The sequence below is a fragment of the Bombina bombina genome, chromosome 4 (genome assembly GCF_027579735.1).
Source record: "Bombina bombina isolate aBomBom1 chromosome 4, aBomBom1.pri, whole genome shotgun sequence".
Taxonomy (NCBI): domain Eukaryota; kingdom Metazoa; phylum Chordata; class Amphibia; order Anura; family Bombinatoridae; genus Bombina; species Bombina bombina.
In genome coordinates this window covers 198,760,424-198,783,149 of record NC_069502.1, presented here as the reverse complement: position 1 = coordinate 198,783,149, position 22,726 = coordinate 198,760,424, and the positions used below count along the sequence as shown (strand labels likewise).

The following is a 22,726-nucleotide window of genomic DNA, read 5'->3' as shown; positions in this document are numbered from 1 at the left end:
ATGCAGGGGAGAGGGACATCAATTGTAAATATTATACAAGTGTTGTCTTTAATTATTTTTGTCTAATTAATATTGTTTATATATGTTATAACACTTTCTTCTAATAAAGGAAAATAACAAAAAAAAATTAAATTAATAAAAAAACATAAATTTGGATGGTAAACCACAGGCCAAACACTTCCTTTAAAGATGGTTAATTAGCTTGTATGATAGCCTTATCCCCAGGCATTCTTGGTATCTCCCACAGGGTTTATCTTTACTACATCTAATAGAAGTTTATTCCATAAATCATCCCCCCTTTCTGATTTCTGAACCCCTCATGACCACTTGATCAGGTGTTGCTCTTTTTGAGAAAATAAAAGGTTCAGTTTCAGGTTTATTAAGCCCTTTAATACACTTGAAAGTTTAATCTCACCCATCTCCTTTCTCTTCTCTAAGATATACATTACATTAGACAATTAGGTTTGCCCCTATCCCAAACTGTTCTATAGCAGTGCTTTCTAAACTGGGGGTAAGACCCCCCAAGTGGCCCTTGTTTTAGGCTATATTATAATAATGGGGTTGAAAAAACATTTCCAATACAAAAAAGGGTCCTAGGAGAAAAAAAGTTTAAAATGCTCGGTTCTATAGTATAACCTGCTCAATTAAACTGTAGCCTTCACAGTCTACAGGTTCTCAAACAATACCGTCACACTTCTTTAGTTCCCTTCATACCTTGCTTTTTAAAAGCTAGATGAAAAAAAAAGTTATAATAGATAGGGACACATATGAATACAGTGCCCATTTTCAGAAGCTTAGCTTCACAATTGCAACAGTCATTCAATTTATTTTTCAACTAAGCTTAAAGATGTCCTATATTGGCTTTAAATTAAATAATGAACCATAGTTTTTAGTGGCTACCTCAAGAGGATACTAAAGAATGTAGTGTGCAATGTTTACTTATTTGTCCCTCTACAATGTGAGAGGATCTGAGCCTTACTGACATATTATAGGTGGATAAGGGATTCCAAGCAACCAATAGCATGCAGATAATGACAAAGTGACTAAGACAAATAGATACCAAATCCCAGATTACCATAGATCTCCTTGGAGGACATTCCTGGACAAGTAAGCAAGTAAAAAGAAAAGGAAAAATTACATTAGGTAAGATCAGATGCAAAGAATAGATAATAGCACAGGAAACAAACAGGCACACGATTGTAATATTAAACAGAAGAAACCAACGCATACAAAAATGTCACACAAAAATAACATAAAAGGCTTTATACAAAGGCAATACCAATAATTAAAAATTACACTTACTGGGACACGTGGAAATACAAAACTGGTAAATGTAATGGAAGGAAAATACGGCCTGTCCTTTACAAAACTTTGTGAACAGCTAAATCCTCATCATAAAGAGAAAAACAAATCATTACAAATGGTACCTATAAGCTGAAGACCCTGGGACTCTAATTATATAAATATATCTCATTTATTTGCCAGGAGCACTAGAATACAAGGGTGACAGTGGCTGAAAATCACAACTTACCTTTCTTTGTTAGGTAATTCATGCTGTTGGCCACTGCTGCACTCTTAGCACTTGAATCCAAAAATGTGAATCTGGCATAATCATCCACAAAGAAGTTGTCTGTAGGGAAAGATACATCATAAACAAGACAAGAATACCAGAGAGAACAAAGGGCGATGTTAAGGCAAAAATCACTGAAATGAAGACCGTTCAAGAATCTATAATATCTTCTAAATATGCCATGTTGCAATATAATCGTTAGAATTGGCCCATGACTGCATCCATGTAGGGAAAGTGTCTTCCCCGCATCAGCTTTACATTTTGAATGCCTCCCTGAAGCATGATGTAAATCACTGCTACTATACAGTCTAAGACTCATCCCCAAATCCCTCCAATAACCCTGAAATGCCAGACAAGTTGCATTAAATTGCAATGCAGTCATGTGGAATGCAGTCATCTGGTGAGCAACAGCCTTGGATGAAAGTAACTCAATATTCACCCATGCTGAAATGTGTGGCAAAGCAAATGCAATATGATTTGTAATAAATGTTTGCCGCACTATATATTGCAGTAGCTGCTTTAGGCCTTCAGGAATGGGAATATGAGCTGACAACCTTATTTTGGGATGCAAAACATTCAGAATGTAGACTCTTCCATCTGGCCTAATATAACATCAGACTAATGAAGGGTAATGTTTCCAAGAAATCATATACATTTAGCCATCAATCAGCAAGTGCTACCAAGGTGCTGAACAAAAAAATGTGCCAGTTCCTATGTTTACATTTCTGCTTTATCAAATAAAGATACCAAGAAAAGACAATTGATCATAGGAGTAAATTAGAAAGTTGCATGCTCTATCTGATTCATGAAGGAAAAAAACATAATTTATGCTTACCTGATAAATTCCTTTCTTCTGTTGTGTGATCAGTCCACGGGTCATCATTACTTCTGGGATATAACTCCTCCCCAACAGGAAATGCAAGAGGATTCACCCAGCAGAGCTGCATATAGCTCCTCCCCTCTACGTCACTCCCAGTCATTCGACCAAGAATCAACGAGAAAGGAGAAACCAAGGGTGAAGTGGTGACTGGAGTATAATTTAAAAAATATCTACCTGCCTTAAAAAACAGGGCGGGCCGTGGACTGATCACACAACAGAAGAAAGGAATTTATCAGGTAAGCATAAATTATGTTTTCTTCTGTTATGTGTGATCAGTCCACGGGTCATCATTACTTCTGGGATACCAATACCAAAGCAAAAGTACACGGATGACGGGAGGGATAGGCAGGCTCATTATACAGAAGGAACCACTGCCTGAAGAACCTTTCTCCCAAAAATAGCCTCCGAAGAAGCAAAAGTGTCAAATTTGTAAAATTTGGAAAAAGTATGAAGCGAAGACCAAGTTGCAGCCTTGCAAATCTGTTCAACAGAGGCCTCATTCTTAAAGGCCCAAGTGGAAGCCACAGCTCTAGTAGAATGAGCTGTAATTCTTTCAGGAGGCTGCTGTCCAGCAGTCTCATAGGCTAAACGAATTATGCTACGAAGCCAGAAGGAGAGAGAGGTAGCCGAAGCCTTATGACCTCTCCTCTGACCAGAGAACACGACAAACAGGGAAGACGTTTGTCGAAAATCCTTAGTTGCCTGCAAGTAGAACTTGAGGGCACGAACTACATCTAGATTGTGTAGAAGACGTTCCTTCTTTGAAGAAGGATTCGGGCACAGAGAAGGAACCACGATCTCTTGATTGATGTTCCTGTTAGTGACTACCTTAGGTAAGAACCCAGGTTTAGTACGCAGAACTACCTTATCTGAATGAAAAATCATAATAAGGAGAATCACAATGTAAAGCTGATAACTCAGAGACTCTCCGAGCCGAAGAAATAGCCATTAAAAATAACACTTTCCAAGATAACAACTTTATATCAATGGAATGAAGGGGTTCAAACGGAACTCCTTGTAGAACGTTAAGAACAAGATTTAAACTCCATGGCGGAGCAACAGGTTTAAACACAGGCTTGATTCTAGCTAAAGCCTGACAAAAGGCCTGGACGTCTGGATTTTCTGATAGACGCCTGTGCAACAAGATGGACAGAGCTGAGATCTGTCCCTTTAATGAACTAGCCGATAAACCCTTTCCTAAACCTTCTTGTAGAAAGGACAATATCCTAGGAATCCTAACCTTACTCCAGGAGTAACCTTTGGATTCGCACCAGTATAGGTATTTACGCCATATCTTATGGTAAATTCTTCTGGTAACAGGCTTCCTAGCCTGTATCAGGGTATCAATAACCGACTCAGAAAAACCACGTTTTGATAAAATCAAGCGTTCAATTTCCAAGCAGTCAGCTTCAGAGAAGTTAGATTTTGATGTTTGAATGGACCCTGTATCAGAAGGTCCTGTCTTAGAGGTAGAGACCAAGGCGGACAGGATGACATGTCCACTAGATCTGCATACCAAGTCCTGCGTGGCCATGCAGGCGCTATTAGAATCACTGATGCTCTCTCCTGTTTGATTTTGGCAATCAATCGAGGAAGCAGCGGGAAGGGTGGAAACACATAAGCCATCCCGAAGTTCCAAGGTGCTGTCAAAGCATCTATCAGAACCGCTCCCGGATCCCTGGATCTGGACCCGTAGCGAGGAAGTTTGGCGTTCTGGCGAGACGCCATGAGATCTATCTCTGGTTTGCCCCAACGTCGAAGTATTTGGGCAAAGACCTCCGGATGAAGTTCCCACTCCCCCGGATGAAATGTCTGGCGACTCAAGAAATCCGCCTCCCCGTTCTCCACTCCCGGGATGTGGATTGCTGACAGGTGGCAAGAGTGAGACTCTGCCCAGCGAATTATCTTTGATACTTCCATCATTGCTAGGGAGCTTCTTGTCCCTCCTTGATGGTTGATGTAAGCTACAGTCGTGATGTTGTCCGACTGAAACCTGATGAACCCCCGAGTTCTTAACTGGGGCCAAGCCAGAAGGGCATTGAGAACTGCTCTCAATTCCAGAATGTTTATTGGTAGGAGACTTTCCTCCTGATTCCATTGTCCCTGAGCCTTCAGAGAATTCCAGACAGCGCCCCAACCTAGTAGGCTGGCGTCTGTTGTTACAATTGTCCAGTCCGGCCTGCTGAATGGCATCCCCCTGGACAGTTACAGAGCAACGTTTTTAATCACAGTCAATATATAAGTCTCACAGCTCTGCTGAGAGAATCTACCTCCCTTCAAAGAAGTTTGAAGACCCCTGAGTTCTGTTAGATATGAACCGGATCATGCAGGAAATACAAGAGTAACTGACTGGAAATTTTTGATGCGTAGCAAAGAGCGCCAAAAACGGCCCCTCCCCCTCACACACAGCAGTGAGAGAGAAACGAAACTGTCACAATTAAAACAAGCAGCTGCCAAGTGGAAAAATAATGCCCAAACATTTATTCACTCAGTACCTCAGAAAATGCAAACGATTCTACATTCCAGCAAAAACGTTTAACATAATAAATACCTATTAAAAGGTTTAATGTACTTTTTACAGAGTAATTCCAGTGAAGTACCATCCCCAGAATACTGAAGTGTAGAGTATACATACATGTTATTATAACGGTATGGCAGGATTTTCTCATCAATTCCATTCAGAAAATAAAAACTGCTACATACCTCAATGCAGATTCATCTGCCCGCTGTCCCCTGATCTGAAGCTTTTACCTCCCTCAGATGGCCGAGAAACAGCAATATGATCTTAACTACTCCGGTTAAAATCATAGTAAAAAACTCTGGTAGATTCTTCTTCAAACTCTGCCAGAGAGGCAATAACACGCTCCGGTGCTATTGTAAAATAACAAACTTTTGATTGAAGTTATAAAAACTAAGTATAATCACCATAGTCCTCTCACACATCCTATCTAGTCGTTGGGTGCAAGAGAATGACTGGGAGTGACGTAGAGGGGAGGAGCTATATGCAGCTCTGCTGGGTGAATCCTCTTGCATTTCCTGTTGGGGAGGAGTTATATCCCAGAAGTAATGATGACCCGTGGACTGATCACACATAACAGAAGAAATGTGGATTTCATATTCCTTTAAGAGATGGTTAAACCTGGAACAGGAATAGTGCTTTGTATATAAATATACCCAATATATCCTAGTAGCATTCAGATTCCAGCATTTTATAACTAATATTAAAGATATGCATTTTACATGGACAAAGTTAAACTTTCATGAATCATATGGAATATGATTTCCAATGTACTTCTGTTTCAACTTTACTTCATTCTCTAGGTATCCATTGTTGAAGAGTAGGCTCAGGAGCAGCAATGCCCTACCAGCAGCTAGTTGAACACATCTGGAGAGCCAATGAATAGAGGCATATGGGTGAAACCACCATTCAGAAACTAAAGTCTAGCAGTGCATGGCTGAGTCTGCCTATGTACACTCTTCAACAAAGGATACTAAAAGAATACAGCAAATTTAATAAGAAAAAAATAATTAGAAAGTTGTCTGAAATTGCTTGCTCTTTTTACTTAATTTTGATGTTAATGTGCCTTTAACAGCTTAAATGTATGCATGACACAAACAGACTAAATATTCACTTACTGGTTGCTGTTAAATCCAAGTATTCCCGCTCCAGATCTAGAATTTTTAAATTAATTCTGGGAATAACATTGGGCTGGCTCATAAGATAATCTACAACATCTTGATCATTTGTCAGTTCTCCCTGTGGATAAAAATCACAACAGAGGCATCTCAATTTAAAGTAAGATATAAGAACAACATTTACAAATCATATGTGCATTATTTATTTAAATTAGAAAAAGAACTGTAATTATGTCTCTTTGATCTAGGATTTATTTAGCTCCTTAGATTCACTAACATTAAAATGGCATTTCCAGTCTCCATGCTAGCCAGACGGCACTCCATTAAAAAAAAAAAGCTGCTTCAGAGCTGCACATAGCGAATGGATAAGCGGTGGAAATGCTTAACAAATGTTTAGACTTGGCTGATATGTTATTCTATAGCACCACAACAGAAATGTCTTGTAACTCTAAAGTTATTTAGTGTCCCTTTAACTAAAAATGGAGACATAATTGAGCTTCGTAGATAAATGCAGCACAATATATGGACTGAGAAAATGGTACCAGTAGTATGCATGCATAGCAGACCCAATGTGCATTAATTGTTATTAACAAGTTATTAATTCTGATCAAAGTAATAACCATTTGCTTAGGTTACTATCATCAATACAAAAAAAAAACTTTATGTAGTTAACAATATCCAAAATCAGACCAATATACAAGTGTCTTGTTATTTCAATCGTATGAAGTGTTTGTTCTAGAAATATTAATGGAATCTAAATACAGATCCATAAAGCAAAATAACAGAGATAATTACGAGCATACAATCCAGACTTACTGACTGAAGACTAAAGAAGGCTTTGATTTGTGATGGTCTTATTTTATCTTAACATCCTACATGAACTCTGCAAAACCATGGCCACCCCTTTTATCTTTACTGGCTCAATAACCAATTAGACCACAACAATTATCTGCTAATTATAGCTAATGCATAGCAACAAAGAAAAAAAACCTGGAGTTTATAATAATTTCCATTTTAAACACAAATATTATCTGAAATTAATTACATATATAGCTGCTCATTAAGTTAATGCTAAGGTCAACTAGCCAGACGGCTGCCAGATAGGGCAATGCATTGTAGCCCTTTCTGGCAATAAAATGATTAAAATCAAGAAAATAGAGAGACGCACTCATTGTGACAGATCAATAGCTAGAAAATCTTCTGTGCTTGTGCGCAAGGTCAGTGCCACTCAGGGTGCAGTATCTTTTTGCACACTATGCCTTTTCACAGAGAAAAAATATCCTGTAGCATATCAGTCTGATCCTGCTCAATGACAGCCCAGCACCGAAATATAAGGCAATTCTTCTCTGAACAAGACAAACAACAAACCCCAGATGTACGTTTCGGCCTCTCTCTTGTTCTGTCTCAGTGAGTGAGTCTCTCTATTTTCTTGTTTTTATGTAAATTGCTCTTAGGTCTCCCTAAGAGTAAAAGGGGGAAACCAGATATGGACTCCTTGCACACATGCCCTAGAGATATGCAACTGCTCCTCACTGACAAGGCCCAAGAGAGGCCGCAAACGTACGTCTGGGGTTTGTTGTTTGTCTTGTTCAGAGAAGAATTGCCTGGTATTTCGGTGCTGGGCTGTCATTGGGCCGGATCAGACTGATATGCTACAGGATATTTTTCCTCTGTGAAAAGGCATAGTGTGCAAAAAGAGACTGCACCCTGAGTGGCACTGGCCTTGTGCACAAGCACGGAAGTTTTTCTAGCTATTGTTCTGTCTCAGCGAGTGCGTCTCTCTATTTTCTTGTTTTTAATAAAATGATTAAATCATATCATTGCTGGGTGTTACATAATATGCGGACATTAGCCTAGGGGAATCATGTGCAGAGCCATTAAAGTAAGTTATAGTAATCCTACTTCTAGGGATTCTCACCAGATATGTGGCTCTCTGGAAGAAACTGGTTGACTCAATGATTTTGTGCATGGTCACTGTGTCCAGTTCATCAGGATCCAGTTGGTCTTTTTGAAATGGGACTCCATTAAACAGTACGACTGGAAGTGGGGACAATCCAGTCTGCAGGAAATATTCTTTTCCTTCCTAAAATACATAGAATATGATTAACAAAAATGCATGGAATCAAGTTACGGGAAAGTTAAAAATTGAAATGTGCGTGGGTGCATTTAAATTTGAAATAGAAGCATTTTTGCAATATACTTCTGTTAGCAAAGATGCTTCTAGTAAATGTCATTACTGTTTTTCTGTGGCATATGCACATATGCTGTGTGGGCTTGTGCACCAGTATTCAAACACTTCACAGAGAGTCAGGGGGGGCTTGTATGACACAAATTATGTCTTCACAGAATAAACACCACTGCCATCTCTTTGAGCTTGAATACTGGTGCATGAGCCCTCACAGAATATGTGCATATACCACTGAAAAACATTAATAACTTTTATTAGAAGCATTTTTGCTAATGGAAAAAAACACAATTTATGCTTACCTGATAAATTTATTTCTCTTGTGGTGTATCCAGTCCACGGATCATCCATTACTTGTGGGATATTCTCATTCCCAACAGGAAGTTGCAAGAGGACACCCACAGCAGAGCTGTAATATAGCTCCTCCCCTAACTGTCATAGCCAGTCATTCGACCGAAAACAAGCCGAGAAAGGAGGAGCCATAGGGTGCAGTGGTTACTGTAGTTTAAATTTAAAAATTACCTGCCTTAAAATGACAGGGCGGGCCGTGGACTGGATACACCACAAGAGAAATAAATTTATCAGGTAAGCATAAATTGTGTTTTCTCTTGTAAGGTGTATCCAGTCCACGGATCATCCATTACTTGTGGGATACCATTACCAAAGCTAAAGTACACGGATGAAGGGAGGGACAAGGCAGGAACTACTGCCAGTAAAACCTCTCTCCCAAATATAGCCTCCGAAGAAGCAAAAGTATCAAATTTGTAAAATTTTGAAAAAATATGAAGAGAAGACCAAGTCGTCGCCTTGCAAATCTGATCAAAAGAAGCCTCATTTTTAAAGGCCCAAGTGGAAGCCACAGCTCTACTGGAATGAGCTGTAATCCTTTCAGGAGGCTGCTGTCCAGCAGTCTCATAGGCTAAGCGGATTAAGCTTCTTAGTCAAAAAGAAAAAGAGGTTGCCGAAGCCTTTTGACCTCTCCTCTGTCCAGAGTAGACAACAAACAAAGCAGATGTTTGACGAAAATCTTTAGGAGCTTGTAAGTAAAACTTTAAAGCACGGACCACGTCCAGATTGTGTAACACAAGGATGGAACAACAATCTCTTGATTGATATTCTTGTTAGATACCACCTTAGGTAAGAACCCAGGTTTGGTACGCAGGACTACCTTATCCGTATAAAAAATCAGATAAGGAGAATCACATTGTAAGGCAGATAGCTCAGAGACTCTACGAGCCGAGGAAATAGCTACCAAAAAAGAACTTTCCAAGATAAAAGCTTTATATCTATGGAATGAAGAGGTTCAAACGGAACTCCTTGAAGAACCTTAAGAACCAAGTTTAAGCTCCATGGTGGAGCAACAGGTTTAAACACAGGCTTGATTCTAACTAAAGCCTGACAAAATGCCTGAACGTCTGGAACATCTGCCAGACGCTTAACTAGCTGACAATCCTTTTAACAAACCTTCTTGGAGAAAAGATAATATCCTAGCAATCCTGACCTTACTCCATGAGTAACCCTTGGATTCACACCAATAAAGATATCTACGCCATACCTTATGGTAAATTTTCCTGGTGACAGGCTTTCGTGCCTGTCTTAAGGTATCAATAACTGACTCGGAGAAGCCACGCTTTGATAAAATCAAGCGTTCAATCTCCAGGCAGTCAGCCTCAGAGAAATTAGATTTGGATGGTTGAAAGGACCCTGAAGTAGAAGGTCCTGTTTCAGAGGCAGAGAACATGGTGGAAAGGATGACATGTCCACTAGATCTGCATACCAGGTCCTGCGTGGCCACGCAGGTGCTATCAGAATCACTGATGCTCTCTCCTGCTTGATCTTGGCATTCAGTCGAGGGAGCAGAGGAAACGGTGGAAACACATAAGCCAGGTTGAAAGACCAGGGCGCTGCTAGAGCATCTATCAGTGTCGCCTTGGGATCCCTGGACCTGGATCCGTAACACGGAAGCTTGGCGTTCTGGCGAGACGCCATGAGATCCAGTTCTGGTTTGCCCCAACAATGAATCAGTTGTGCAAATACCTCCGGATGGAGTTCCCACTCTCCCGGATGAAAAGTCTGACGACTTAGAAAATCCGCCTCCCAGTGCTCTAGACCTGGGATATGGATAGCTGATAGGTGGCAAGAGTGAATCTCTGCCCAGTGAATTATTTTTGAAACTTCTAACATCTCTAGGGAACTTCTCGTTCCCCCTTGATGGTTGATGTAAGCTACAGTCGTGATGTTGTCCGACTGAAATCTGATGTACCTCAGAGTTGCTAACTGAGGCCAAGCCTGAAGAGCCTTGAATATCGCTCTTAGTTCCAGAATGTTTAATGGAAGGAGAGACTCCTCCTGAGTCCACGATCCCTGAGCCTTCAGGGAGTTCCAGACTGCACCCCAACCTAGAAGGCTGGCATCTGTCGTAACAATTGTCCAATCTGGCCTGCGAAAGGTCATACCTTTGGACAGATGGACCCGAGATAGCCACCAGAGAAGAGAATCCCTGGTCTCTTGGTCCAGATTCAGTTGAGGGGACAAATCTGTGTAATCCCCATTCCACTGACTGAGCATGCATAGTTGCAGCGGTCTGAGATGTAAGGGTGCAAACGGCACTATGTCCATTGCCGCTACCATTAAGCCGATTACTTCCATACACTGAACCACCGAAGGGCGCGGAATGGAATGAAGAACCCGGCAGGAATTTAGAAGCTTTGATAACCTGGACTCCGTCAGGTGAATTTTCATTTCTACAGAATCTATCAGAGTCCCTAGAAAGGAAACTCTTGTGAGTGGGGATAGAGAATTCTTTTCCTCGTTCACTTTCCACCAATGCGACCACAGAAATGCCAGTACTACGTCCGTATGAGACTTGGCAATTTGGAAGTTTGACGCCTGTATCAGGATGTCGTCTAAATAAGGGGCTACTGCTATGCCCCGCGGCCTTAGGACCACCATAAGCGACCCTAGAACCTTTGTAAAGATTCATGGGGCTGTAGCTAATCCCAAGGGAAGAGCTACAACTGGTAATGACTGTCTTGAAAGGCAAACCTGAGAAACCGATGATGATCTTTGTGTATCGGAATGTGAAGATAAGCATCCTTTAGATCCACTGTAGTCATATATTGACCCTCCTGGATCAGTGGTAGGATGGTACGAATAGTTTCCATCTTGAACGACGGAACTTTGAGGAATTTGTTTAAGATCTTTAGATCCAAAATTGGTCTGAAGGTTCCCTCTTTTTTGGGAACCACAAACAGATTTGAGTAAAAACCCTGTCCCTGTTCCTCCTTTGGAACTGGATGGATCACTCCCATAACTAAGAGGTCTCGTACACAGTGTAAGAATGCCTCTCTCTTTATCTGGTGTGCAGATAATTGTGAAAGGTGAAATTTCCCTTTTGGGGGGGAAGCTTTGAAGTCCAGAAGATATCCCTGGGATATAATTTCCAACGCCCAGGGATCCTGAACATCTCTTGCCCACGCCTGGGCAAAGAGTGAAAGTCTGCCCCCTACTAGATCCGTTCCCAGATAGGGGGCCGTTCCTTCATGCTGTCTTAGAGGCGGCAGCAGCAGGCTTTTTTACCTGCTTACCTTTTTTCCAGGTCAGGTTTGGTCTCCAGACCGTCTTGGATTGAGCATAAGTTCCCACTTATTTATTATTAGAGGAAGTTGATGCCGCACCTGCCTTGAAGTTTTGAAAGGCACAAAAATTAGACTGTTTGGCCCAAGATTTGGACCTGTCCTGAGGAAGGGCATGACCTTTTCCTCCAGTGATATCAGCAATAATCTCCTTCAACCAGGCCCGAATAGGGTCTGCCCCTTGAAGGGAATGTTAAGTAGCTTAGATTTTGAAGTCACGTCAGCTGACCATGATCTAAGCCATAGCGCTCTGCGCGCCTGTATAGCAAAACCAGAATTCTTAGCCGTTAGTTTAGTCAAATGAACAATGGCATCAGAATAAAAGAATTGGCTAGCTTAAGTGCTCTAAGTTTGCCAAGTATGTCATCCAATGGAGTCGCTACCTGTAAAGCCTCTTCCAGAGACTCAAACCAGTACGCCGCAGCAGCAGTAACAGGGGCAATGCATGCAAGGGGCTGTAGGATAAAACCTTGTTGAATAAATATTTTCTTAAGGTAACCTCTAATTTTTTATCCATTGGATCAAAAAAAAAAAAAAAAAAGCACAACTGTCCTCGACAGGGATAGTAGTATGCTTTACTGGAGTAGAAACTGCTCCCTCCACCTTAGGGACTGTCTGCCATAAGTCCCGTGTGGTGGCGTCTATTGGAAACATTTTTCTAAAAATAGGAGGGGAAGAGAACGGCACACCTGGTCTATCCCATTCCTTATTAATAATTTCTGTAAACCTTTTAGGTATTTGGAAAAACATCAGTACACACCGGCACTGCAAAGTATTTATCCAGTCTACACAATTTCTCTGGCACTGCAATGGTATCACAGTCAATCAGAGCAGCTAAAACCTCCCTAAGCAACACGCGGAGGTGTTCAAGTTTAAATTTAAATGTAAAATATTAGAATCAGGTATCTTTCCTGAGTCATTAACATCACCCACTGACTGAAGCTCTCTTTCCTCAGCTTCTGCATATTGTGAGGCAGTATCAGACATGGTTCTTAAAGCGTCAGTATGCTCTGCATTTTGTCTCACCCAAGAGCTATCTCGCTTACCTCTAAGTTCAGGTAATCTGGCTAATACCGCTGACAGTGTATTATCCATGACTGCCGCCATGTCTTGTAAAGTAAACGCTATGGGCGCCCTAGATGTACTTGGCGCCATTTGAGCGTGAGTCCCTTAAGCGGGAGTCAAAGGGTCTGACACGTGGGGAAAGTTAGTCGGCATAACTTCCCCCTCGTCAGATTCCTCTGGTGATACATTTTTTAAAGACAGAAAATGATCTTTATTGCATAAAATGAAATCAGTACATTTGGTACACATTCTAAGAGGGGGTTCCACCATGGCTTTTAAACATAATAAACAAGGAGTTTCTTCTATGTCAGACATGTTTATACAGAATAGCAATGAGACTAGCAAGCTTGGAAAACACTTTAAATCAAGTTAACAAGCAAATATAAAAAACGATACTGTGCCTTTAAGAGAAACAAATTTTGTCAGAATTTGAAAAACAGTGAAAAAATGCAGTAAATCAAACGAAATTTTTACAGTGTGTAAAATAGGCTAACAGAGCATTGCACCCACTTGCAAATGGATGATTAACCCCTTAGTTAAAAAAACGGATCAAAAAAACGAAATAGACGTTTTTTAACAGTCACAACCAACTGCCACAGCAAGCTGTGGCCCTACCTTCCCCAATAAACGACTTTGGAAAGCCTTTGGGCCCTTTAGAGATGTCCTATAGCATACAGAGGGCCTTTGAGGGAAGCTGGATGTCACAGTTTGTAATTTTAACTGCACCAACTGTAACTTTTATACTACAACAGTGGAAATTGTTTCAAGTCAAAATTTAAGCCAGCCATGTGGAAAAAACTAGGCCCCAATAAAGTTTTATCACCAAAGTATATATAAAAACGATTAAACATGCCAGCAAACGTTTTATATTGCAATATCATAAGGGTATTACCCCTGGGAGTAAGCATGATACCAGTCATTATTAAATCACTGTATTCAGGCTTAACTTACATTAATCCGGTATCAGCAGCATTTTCTAGTGTTTTCCATCTCTAGAAAAAATTGTAACTGCTCATACCTGATAGCAGAATAAACTGCACGCCATTCTCTCGCTGAAGTTACCTCATCTGTGTAATCCCCTCAGACATATGTGAGAACAGCAATGGATCTTAGTTACAACCTGCTAAGATCATAGAAACCTCAGGCAGATTCTTCTTCTATTTACTGCCTGAGATAAAATAGCACAACTCCGGTACTATTTAAAAATAACAAACTTTTGATTGAAGAAAATAAACTAGCCATATTTAACCACTCTCTCCTACAACGTCCTTGCTTGTTGAGAGTTGCAAGAGAATGACTGGCTATGACAGTTAGGGGAGGAGCTATATTACAGCTCTGCTGTGGGTGTCCTCTTGCAACTTCCTGTTGGGAATGAGAATATCCCACAAGTAATGGATGATCCGTGGACTGGATACACCTTACAAGAGAAAATATTTTGAATTTTTTTTATCCCTTTAAAACGGATATTAAATATAGATATTTACTGCACAGCAGAGTGAACGCAGCACAATTATCCCTACAACACATTAGATGAACAACTGACAACCCTTTGAATGTAGAATAATGTGGATTAGTATTGACTGATGTTAGGTATAATGAAGATCTTTGCATTTAAATCTCAGAAGGCGTCAAGAGTTGTTCACAATATACCTATGATAACCAAAAAAAACAAAAACAGGCTACTAGGCAAATACTCTTAAACCCAAGCCCTAATGCCCCATAGTACATTACAAGGAAGTTTTATATATTTACGTCAACTTTATGCAATGTCTAATATATTTTTAACTGCATTGTTTTTATAACATTAATTAATGCTAATGGATGATAAAATGTCCTGGAATAGATATGTATAATGCAGGTCAGACTTTCACTAACTAGTTGCTTTATCACTGATTTGAGAATTTCCATACAAGGCTAGAAACAAATAAAAAAACAATATAAATACAATTAAACGTTATTAACCCTTTCCAGCCAGGACTTATTACAAAGTTCCGATGTAAACAAATAAGTAAAAATTTAAATCACGCGATTGTTCATGCGATCGCGTGATTTCAATTATGGGATTGGGTCAGGGGGAGTGTCTATGATGCTTAAAAGAATAGTCTTTTAAACTTATAAACTTTTGTGATTCAGATAGAGCATTCAATTCTAAGCAACTTTCTAATTTACTCCTATTATCAATTCTTCTTCGTTCTCTTGGTATCTTTATTTGAAAAGTCTGGAATGTAAGCTTAGGAGCCGGACCATTTTTGGTTCAGCACCCTAGGTAGTGCTTGCGGATTGGTGGCTAGATTTAGCCACCAATCAACAAGCACTACCCAGGTCCTGAACCAAAAATGTGCAGGCTTCTAAGCTTACATTCTTGTTTTTTCAAAGATACCAAGAGAATGAAGAAAAAAAATGATAATAGGAGTAAATTAGAAAGTTGCTTAAAATTGAATGCTCTATCTGAATCATGAAAGTTAATTTTGAACAGACTATCCCTTTAACGTAGAAAAACTGAACAAGTGAAGAGAAATACATGCAGTATACATGCAAGGAAGCTGCCCCGTTACTATTGAGCTTGGTTTCTTGTGAAGAACACAACACATGCTGTACCTTCCTGAACTGGTCGTAAGCAGAATCACGTCCTAAAATGCTACTAATCTCCACATATGGATACTTCTGTTCTAGTACACTTGTCACATGTTTAACAGTCAGCTTCTCTCCACTACGGACCTTATTGTAGATCTAAAAAAAATATATCAGTTAGAGATTTGTCTACAAAAAGAAAAGAGAGAGAGGAAACATCATTTCTACATTGTTCACCTTTAAATGGGATATGAAACCCCAAATTTTCTTTTGTATTTCAGAGATACTATTATAAAAAAAAAGTTTCCAATTTTCTTCTATTAGCAAATATGCTTTGTTCCCATGATATTCTTTGTTGACAAGATACCTAGGTAGGCATCAGGAGCACTGCATGAGGAAATAGTGCTGCCGTCTAGTGTTGCTTTTCAACTAAAACTACCAAGATAACAAACATTTGATAATAGAAGTAAATTAGAAAGTTGTGTAAAAGTGCATTCTCTATATGAATAACGTAAGACATTTTTTGGGTTTCATGCCCCTTTAACGTGTTCTATATACCAATGAGTTTATTGAATTAGCCAAGCAAGTGCATATTGTACTGTTTTTATATCTTTCATGGGTCACAAGTGTGTTGTGTTGCAGCCCTAACTGGCAACCAATGAGTTTTTAAAGGGATAGGAAAGTCAAAATTAAACTTGCATGATTTAGATAGAGCAGGTCATTTTAAGACACTTTTAAATTTACTTTTATTTTTAAAAGTGCTTTGTTCTCTTGATATCCCTTGTTGAAAAAAGAATACGCACATATCCTATACTAGTTGGAGCCTGCTGATTGGTGCCCGCACACATTTGTCTCTTGTGATTGGCTAACTAGATGTGTTCAGCTAGCTGCTAGTAGTGCAATAGTGTTCCTTCAGCAAAGGATAACAAGAGAATGAAGCAAATTTGATAAAAGAAGTAAATTGGAAACTTGTTTAAAATTGTATGTTCTATCCAAATAATGAAAGGAAATTTTAGTGTTTCCTATCCCTTTAAGGATTTGTCAAAGAAGCAACACTTTGAAACACTTGAGTGAAAAAGGATGATGCATTTACACAATATACACTGCAGTATGTACGTCACAGCTCCTTTTTGTACTTCTTACCATGACTAAAATGCCACTAAGAATACTAGTGCAGAAGAACATGACTAGGTCTTCTAATGTGTAAGCATTCTCTGTCAACAAAACTTGTACACCCTTTCATACTGTTCAAATGCGCATTAACAAAAGTAGTATTTATTTCAAAGAGACCTTCTCTTCTTAACCCATAATGAAACAGGTGCAATCTCAAGGGCACCCTAACCTCTGCGCTTGTGTATACATTCCATATTGGTCTCTTCCACATTTATGTGTCGGAGTAACGATCATTGCAACAAACTCAGGAGATTCAAGCAGTTGGAGTAGAACTCTACAAGGTTCTTAAAGTAGTCTCAGGAGAACAATCATTTATATTGTGCAACATTTTCTACTACAAGCACAATAAATTAAATGAAGAAAAATCGCTTATCCAAAACCCCATTTAAATGACAGGAGTTAAAATAACAAGGCAGTTATCATCAGGTATTTGTAGAGCGCCAACAGATTCTGCAGCGCTATAAACATAGTCGGTATACAGGATAACTTTTGTAGGGATCAAATGGGTAGAGGGCAGTTAAACCATGGTGATCTTTTAGACTTGTGCGCCTCTGAGGAAGATAGAAAACATCAGTTTTTTACATTGTTAGGTATCAGAATTATAGTCATACGTTTTGATTATTCATTTGGGATTTGAGGGGTCTTCTTAGATTTTTTATCAGCTTTACAGGCTCATGTTGGAAACTTACCTTATTACACATTTCATATAATAAATATATAGATGTTTGTTAATAAAATAACATAATTTATGCTTACCTGATAAATTTATTTCTCTTGTAGTGTATCCAGTCCACGGATCATCCATTACTTATGGGATATTAACTCCTCCCCAACAGGAAGTGCAAGAGGATTCACCCAGCAGAGCTGCTATATAGCTCCTCCCCTAACTGCCATTACCAGTCATTCGACCGAAAACATGCAGAGAAAGGAAAACCATAGGGTACAGTGGTGACTGTAGTTTAATGGAAAAATTACCTGCCTTAAAGTGACAGGGCGGGCCGTGGACTGGATACACTACAAGAGAAATAAATTTATCAGGTAAGCATAAATTATGTTTTCTCTTGTTAAGTGTATCCAGTCCACGGATCATCCATTACTTATGGGATACCAATACCAAAGCTAAAGTACACGGATGACGGGAGGGACAGGCAGGCTCTTTATACGGAAGGAACCACTGCCTGAAGAACCTTTCTCCCAAAAACAGCCTCCGAAGAAGCAAAAGTGTCAAATTTGTAAAATTTGGAAAAAGTATGAAGAGAAGACCAAGTTGCAGCCTTGCAAATCTGTTCAACAGAAGCCTCATTCTTAAAGGCCCAAGTGGAAGCCACAGCTCTAGTAGAATGTGCTGTAATTCTTTCAGGAGGCTGCTGTCCAGCAGTCTCATAGGCTAAACGTATTATGCTACGAAGCCAAAAGGAGAGAGAGGTAGCCGAAGCTTTTTGACCTCTCCTCTGACCAGAATAAACGACAAACAGGGAAGACGTTTGTCGAAAATCCTTAGTTGCCTGTAGATAAAATTTCAGGGCACGGACTACATCTAGATTGTGTAGCAGACGTTCCTTTTTCGAAGAAGGATTAGGACACAAAGATGTAACCACAATCTCTTGATTGATATTCCTGTTAGTGACCACCTTAGGTAGGAACCCAGGTTTAGTACGCAGAACTACCTTGTCTGAATGAAAAATCAGATAAGGAGAATCACAATGTAAGGCAGATAACTCAGAGACTCTTCGAGCCGAGGAAATCGCCATTAAAAACAGAACTTTCCAAGATAACAACTTGATATCAATGGAATGAAGGGGTTCAAACGGAACCCCCTGTAAAACATTAAGAACTAAGTTCAAACTCCATGGTGGAGCAACAGTTTTAAACACAGGCTTGATCCTAGCAAAAGCCTGACAAAAAGCTTGAACGTCCGGAACTTCTGACAGACGTTTGTGTAAAAGAATGGACAGAGCTGAAATCTGTCCCTTTAAGGAACTAGCGGATAAACCCTTTTCTAAACCTTCTTGTAGAAAAGACAATATCCTCGGAATCCTAACCTTACTCCATGAGTAACTCTTGGATTCGCACCAATATAAGTATTTGCGCCATATCTTATGGTAAATCTTTCTGGTAACAGGCTTCCTAGCCTGTATTAAGGTATCAATAACTGACTCAGAAAAACCACGTTTTGATAAAATCAAGCGTTCAATTTCCAAGCAGTCAGCTTCAGAGAAATTAGATTTTGATGTTTGAAGGGACCCTGGATCAGAAGGTCCTGTTTCAGAGGTAGCGACCAAGGTGGACAGGATGACATGTCCACTAGATCTGCATACCAAGTCCTGCGTGGCCATGCAGGCGTTATTAGAATCACTGATGCTCTCTCCTGTTTGATTCTGGCAATCAATCGAGGAAGCATCGGGAAGGGTGGAAACACATAAGCCATCCCGAAGGTCCAAGGTGCTGTCAAAGCATCTATCAGAACCGCTCCCGGATCCCTGGATCTGGACCCGTAACGAGGAAGCTTGGCGTTCTGTCGAGACGCCATGAGATCTATCTCTGGTTTGCCCCAACGTCGAAGTATTTGGGCAAAGACCTCCGGATGAAGTTCCCACTCCCCCGGATGAAAAGTCTGACGACTTAAGAAATCCGCCTCCCAGTTCTCCACTCCCGGGATGTGGATTGCTGACAGGTGGCAAGAGTGAGACTCTGCCCAGCGAATTATCTTTGATACTTCCATCATTGCTAGGGAGCTTCTTGTCCCTCCCTGATGGTTGATGTAAGCTACAGTCGTGATGTTGTCCGACTGAAACCTGATGAACCCCCGAGTTGTTAACTGGGGCCAAGCCAGAAGGGCATTGAGAACTGCTCTCAATTCCAGAATGTTTATTGGTAGGAGACTCTCCTCCTGATTCCATTGTCCCTGAGCCTTCAGAGAATTCCAGACAGCGCCCCAACCTAGTAGGCTGGCGTCTGTTGTTACAATTGTCCAGTCCGGCCTGCTGAATGGCATCCCCCTGGACAGATGTGGCCGAGAAAACCACCATAGAAGAGAATTTCTGGTCTCTTGATCCAGATTCAGAGTAGGGGACAAGTCTGAGTAATCCCCATTCCACTGACTTAGCATGCACAATTGCAGCGGTCTGAGATGTAGACGTGCAAAGGGTACTATGTCCATTGCTGCTACCATTAAGCCGATCACCTCCATGCATTGAGCTACTGACGGGTGTTGAATGGAATGAAGGACACGGCATGCATTTTGAAGCTTTGTTAACCTGTCTTCTGTCAGGTAAATCTTCATTTCTACAGAATCTATAAGAGTCCCCAAGAAGGGAACTCTTGTGAGTGGAAAGAGAGAACTCTTCTTTTCGTTCACCTTCCATCCATGCGACCTTAGAAATGCCAGTACTAACTCTGTATGAGACTTGGCAGTTTGAAAGCTTGAAGCTTGTATCAGAATGTCGTCTAGGTACGGAGCTACCGCAATTCCTCGCGGTCTTAGTACCGCCAGAAGAGCACCCAGAACCTTTGTGAAGATTCTCGGAGCCGTAGCCAATCCGAATGGAAGAGCTACAAACTGGTAATGCCTGTCTAGAAAGGCAAACCTTAGATACCGGTAATGATCTTTGTGAATCGGTATGTGAAGGTAAGCATCCTTTAAATCCACTGTGGTCATGTACTGACCCTTTTGGATCATGGGTAAAATTGTCCGAATAGTTTCCATTTTGAATGATGGAACTCTTAGGAATTTGTTTAGGATCTTTAAATCCAAGATTGGCCTGAAAGTTCCCTCTTTTTTGGGAACCACAAACAGATTTGAGTAAAACCCTTGTCCTTGTTCCGACCGCGGAACCGGATGGATCACTCCCATTAATAAAAGATCTTGTACGCAGCGTAGAAACGCCTCTTTCTTTATTTGGTTTGTTGACAACCTTGACAGATGAAATCTCCCTCTTGGGGGAGAGAATTTGAAGTCTAGAAGGTATCCCTGAGATATGATCTCTAACGCCCAGGGATCCTGGACATCTCTTGCCCAAGCCTGGGCGAAGAGAGAAAGTCTGCCCCCCACTAGATCCGTTCCCGGATCGGGGGCCCTCGATTCATGCTGTCTTAGGGGCAGCAGCAGGTTTCCTGGCCTGCTTGCCCTTGTTCCAGGACTGGTTAGGTCTCCAGCCTTGTCTGTAGCGAGCAACAGCTCCTTCCTGTTTTGGTGCAGAGGAACTTGATGCTGCTCCTGCTTTGAAATTACGAAAGGAACGAAAATTAGACTGTCTAGCCTTAGGTTTGGCTCTGTCTTGAGGCAGGACATGGCCTTTACCTCCTGTAATGTCAGCGATAATTTCTTTCAACCCGGGCCCGAATAAGGTCTGCCCTTTGAAAGGTATATTAAGCAATTTAGATTTAGAAGTAACGTCAGCTGACCAGGATTTTAGCCACAGTGCTCTGCGTGCCTGAATGGCGAATCCGGAATTCTTAGCCGTAAGTTTAGTTAAATGTACTACGGCATCTGAAATAAATGAGTTAGCTAACTTAAGGGCTTTAAGCTTGTGTGTAATCTCATCTAATGGAGCTGATTCAAGTGTCTCTTCCAGAGACTCGAACCAAAATGCTGCTGCAGCCGTGACAGGCGCAATGCATGCAAGAGGTTGCAATATAAAACCTTGTTGAACAAACATTTTCTTAAGGTAACCCTCTAACTTTTTATCCATTGGATCTGAAAAGGCACAGCTATCCTCCACCGGGATAGTGGTACGCTTAGCTAAAGTAGAAACTGCTCCCTCCACCTTAGGGACCGTTTGCCATAAGTCCCGTGTGGTGGCGTCTATTGGAAACATCTTTCTAAATATCGGAGGGGGTGAGAACGGCACACTGGGTCTATCCCACTCCTTAGTAACAATTTCAGTAAGTCTCTTAGGTATAGGAAAAACGTCAGTACTCGCCGGTACCGCAAAATATTTATCCAACCTACACATTTTCTCTGGTATTGCAACTGTGTTACAATCATTCAGAGCCGCTAACACCTCCCCTAGTAATACACGGAGGTTTTCCAGCTTAAATTTAAAATTTGAAATATCTGAATCCAGTTTGTTTGGATCAGAACCGTCACCCGCAGAATGAAGCTCTCCGTCCTCATGTTCTGCAAATTGTGACGCAGTGTCTGACATGGCCCTAATATTATCAGCGCACTCTGTTCTCACCCCAGAGTGATCACGCTTACCTCTTAGTTCTGGTAATTTAGCCAAAACTTCAGTCATAACAGTAGCCATATCCTGTAATGTGATTTGTAATGGCCGCCCAGATGTACTCGGCGCTACAATATCACGCACCTCCCGAGCGGGAGATGCAGGTACTGACACGTGAGGCGAGTTAGTCGGCATAACTCTCCCCTCGTTGTTTGGTGAAATATGTTCAATTTGTACAGATTGACTTTTATTTAAAGTAGCATCAATACAGTTAGTACATAAATTTCTATTGGGCTCCACTTTGGGTTTAGCACATATAGCACAGATATCTTCCTCTGAATCAGACATGTTTAACACACTAGCAAATAAACTAGCAACTTGGAAATACTTTTCAAGTAATTTACTATAATATGAAAACGTACTGTGCCTATAAGAAGCACAGAAAAAGTTATGACAGTTGAAAATTAATAAACTGAAAAGTTATAGCATCAAATCTTTGTAAAAAACACAATTTTAGCAAAGGATTGCTCCCATTAGCAAAGGATAACTAACCCTGATAGCAGAAAAAAAAAAAAAAAAAAAAAATACAGAAATAAACGTTTTTTTTTTTATCACAGTCAACTACAATCTCACAGCTCTGCTGTGAGTGATTACCTCCCTCAAAACAAGTTTTGAAGACCCCTGAGTTCTGTAGAGATGAACCGGATCATGCAGGGAAGACAAACTTCTGACTGAATTTTTTGATGCGTAGCAAAAGCACCAAAAAAGGTCCCTCCCCCTCACACATAACAGTGAGAGAGATCAGTAAACTGTCATAAATTAAATAAAACGACTGCCAAGTGGAAA

General features: G+C 40.6%; 1 protein-coding gene across 2 annotated transcripts in view; it reads right to left on the bottom strand.

Moving 5' to 3' along the window:
- The window catches only part of UGGT1 (UDP-glucose glycoprotein glucosyltransferase 1), a 259,452-nt gene that overhangs the window by 141,382 nt on the left and 95,344 nt on the right, over positions 1 to 22,726 (bottom strand). Inside the window, exons 17-21 of one of the 2 annotated variants that reach the window (XM_053709747.1) lie at positions 15,570 to 15,701; positions 8,005 to 8,169; positions 6,087 to 6,207; positions 1,532 to 1,630; positions 1,076 to 1,099 (exon numbers count right to left, since the gene is read on the bottom strand). In XM_053709747.1, coding sequence (XP_053565722.1) covers positions 1,076 to 1,099; positions 1,532 to 1,630; positions 6,087 to 6,207; positions 8,005 to 8,169; positions 15,570 to 15,701 — 541 coding nt within the window. The remainder of the gene's footprint in view (positions 1 to 1,075; positions 1,100 to 1,531; positions 1,631 to 6,086; positions 6,208 to 8,004; positions 8,170 to 15,569; positions 15,702 to 22,726) is intronic. The other variant, XM_053709748.1, reaches the window with a different exon arrangement.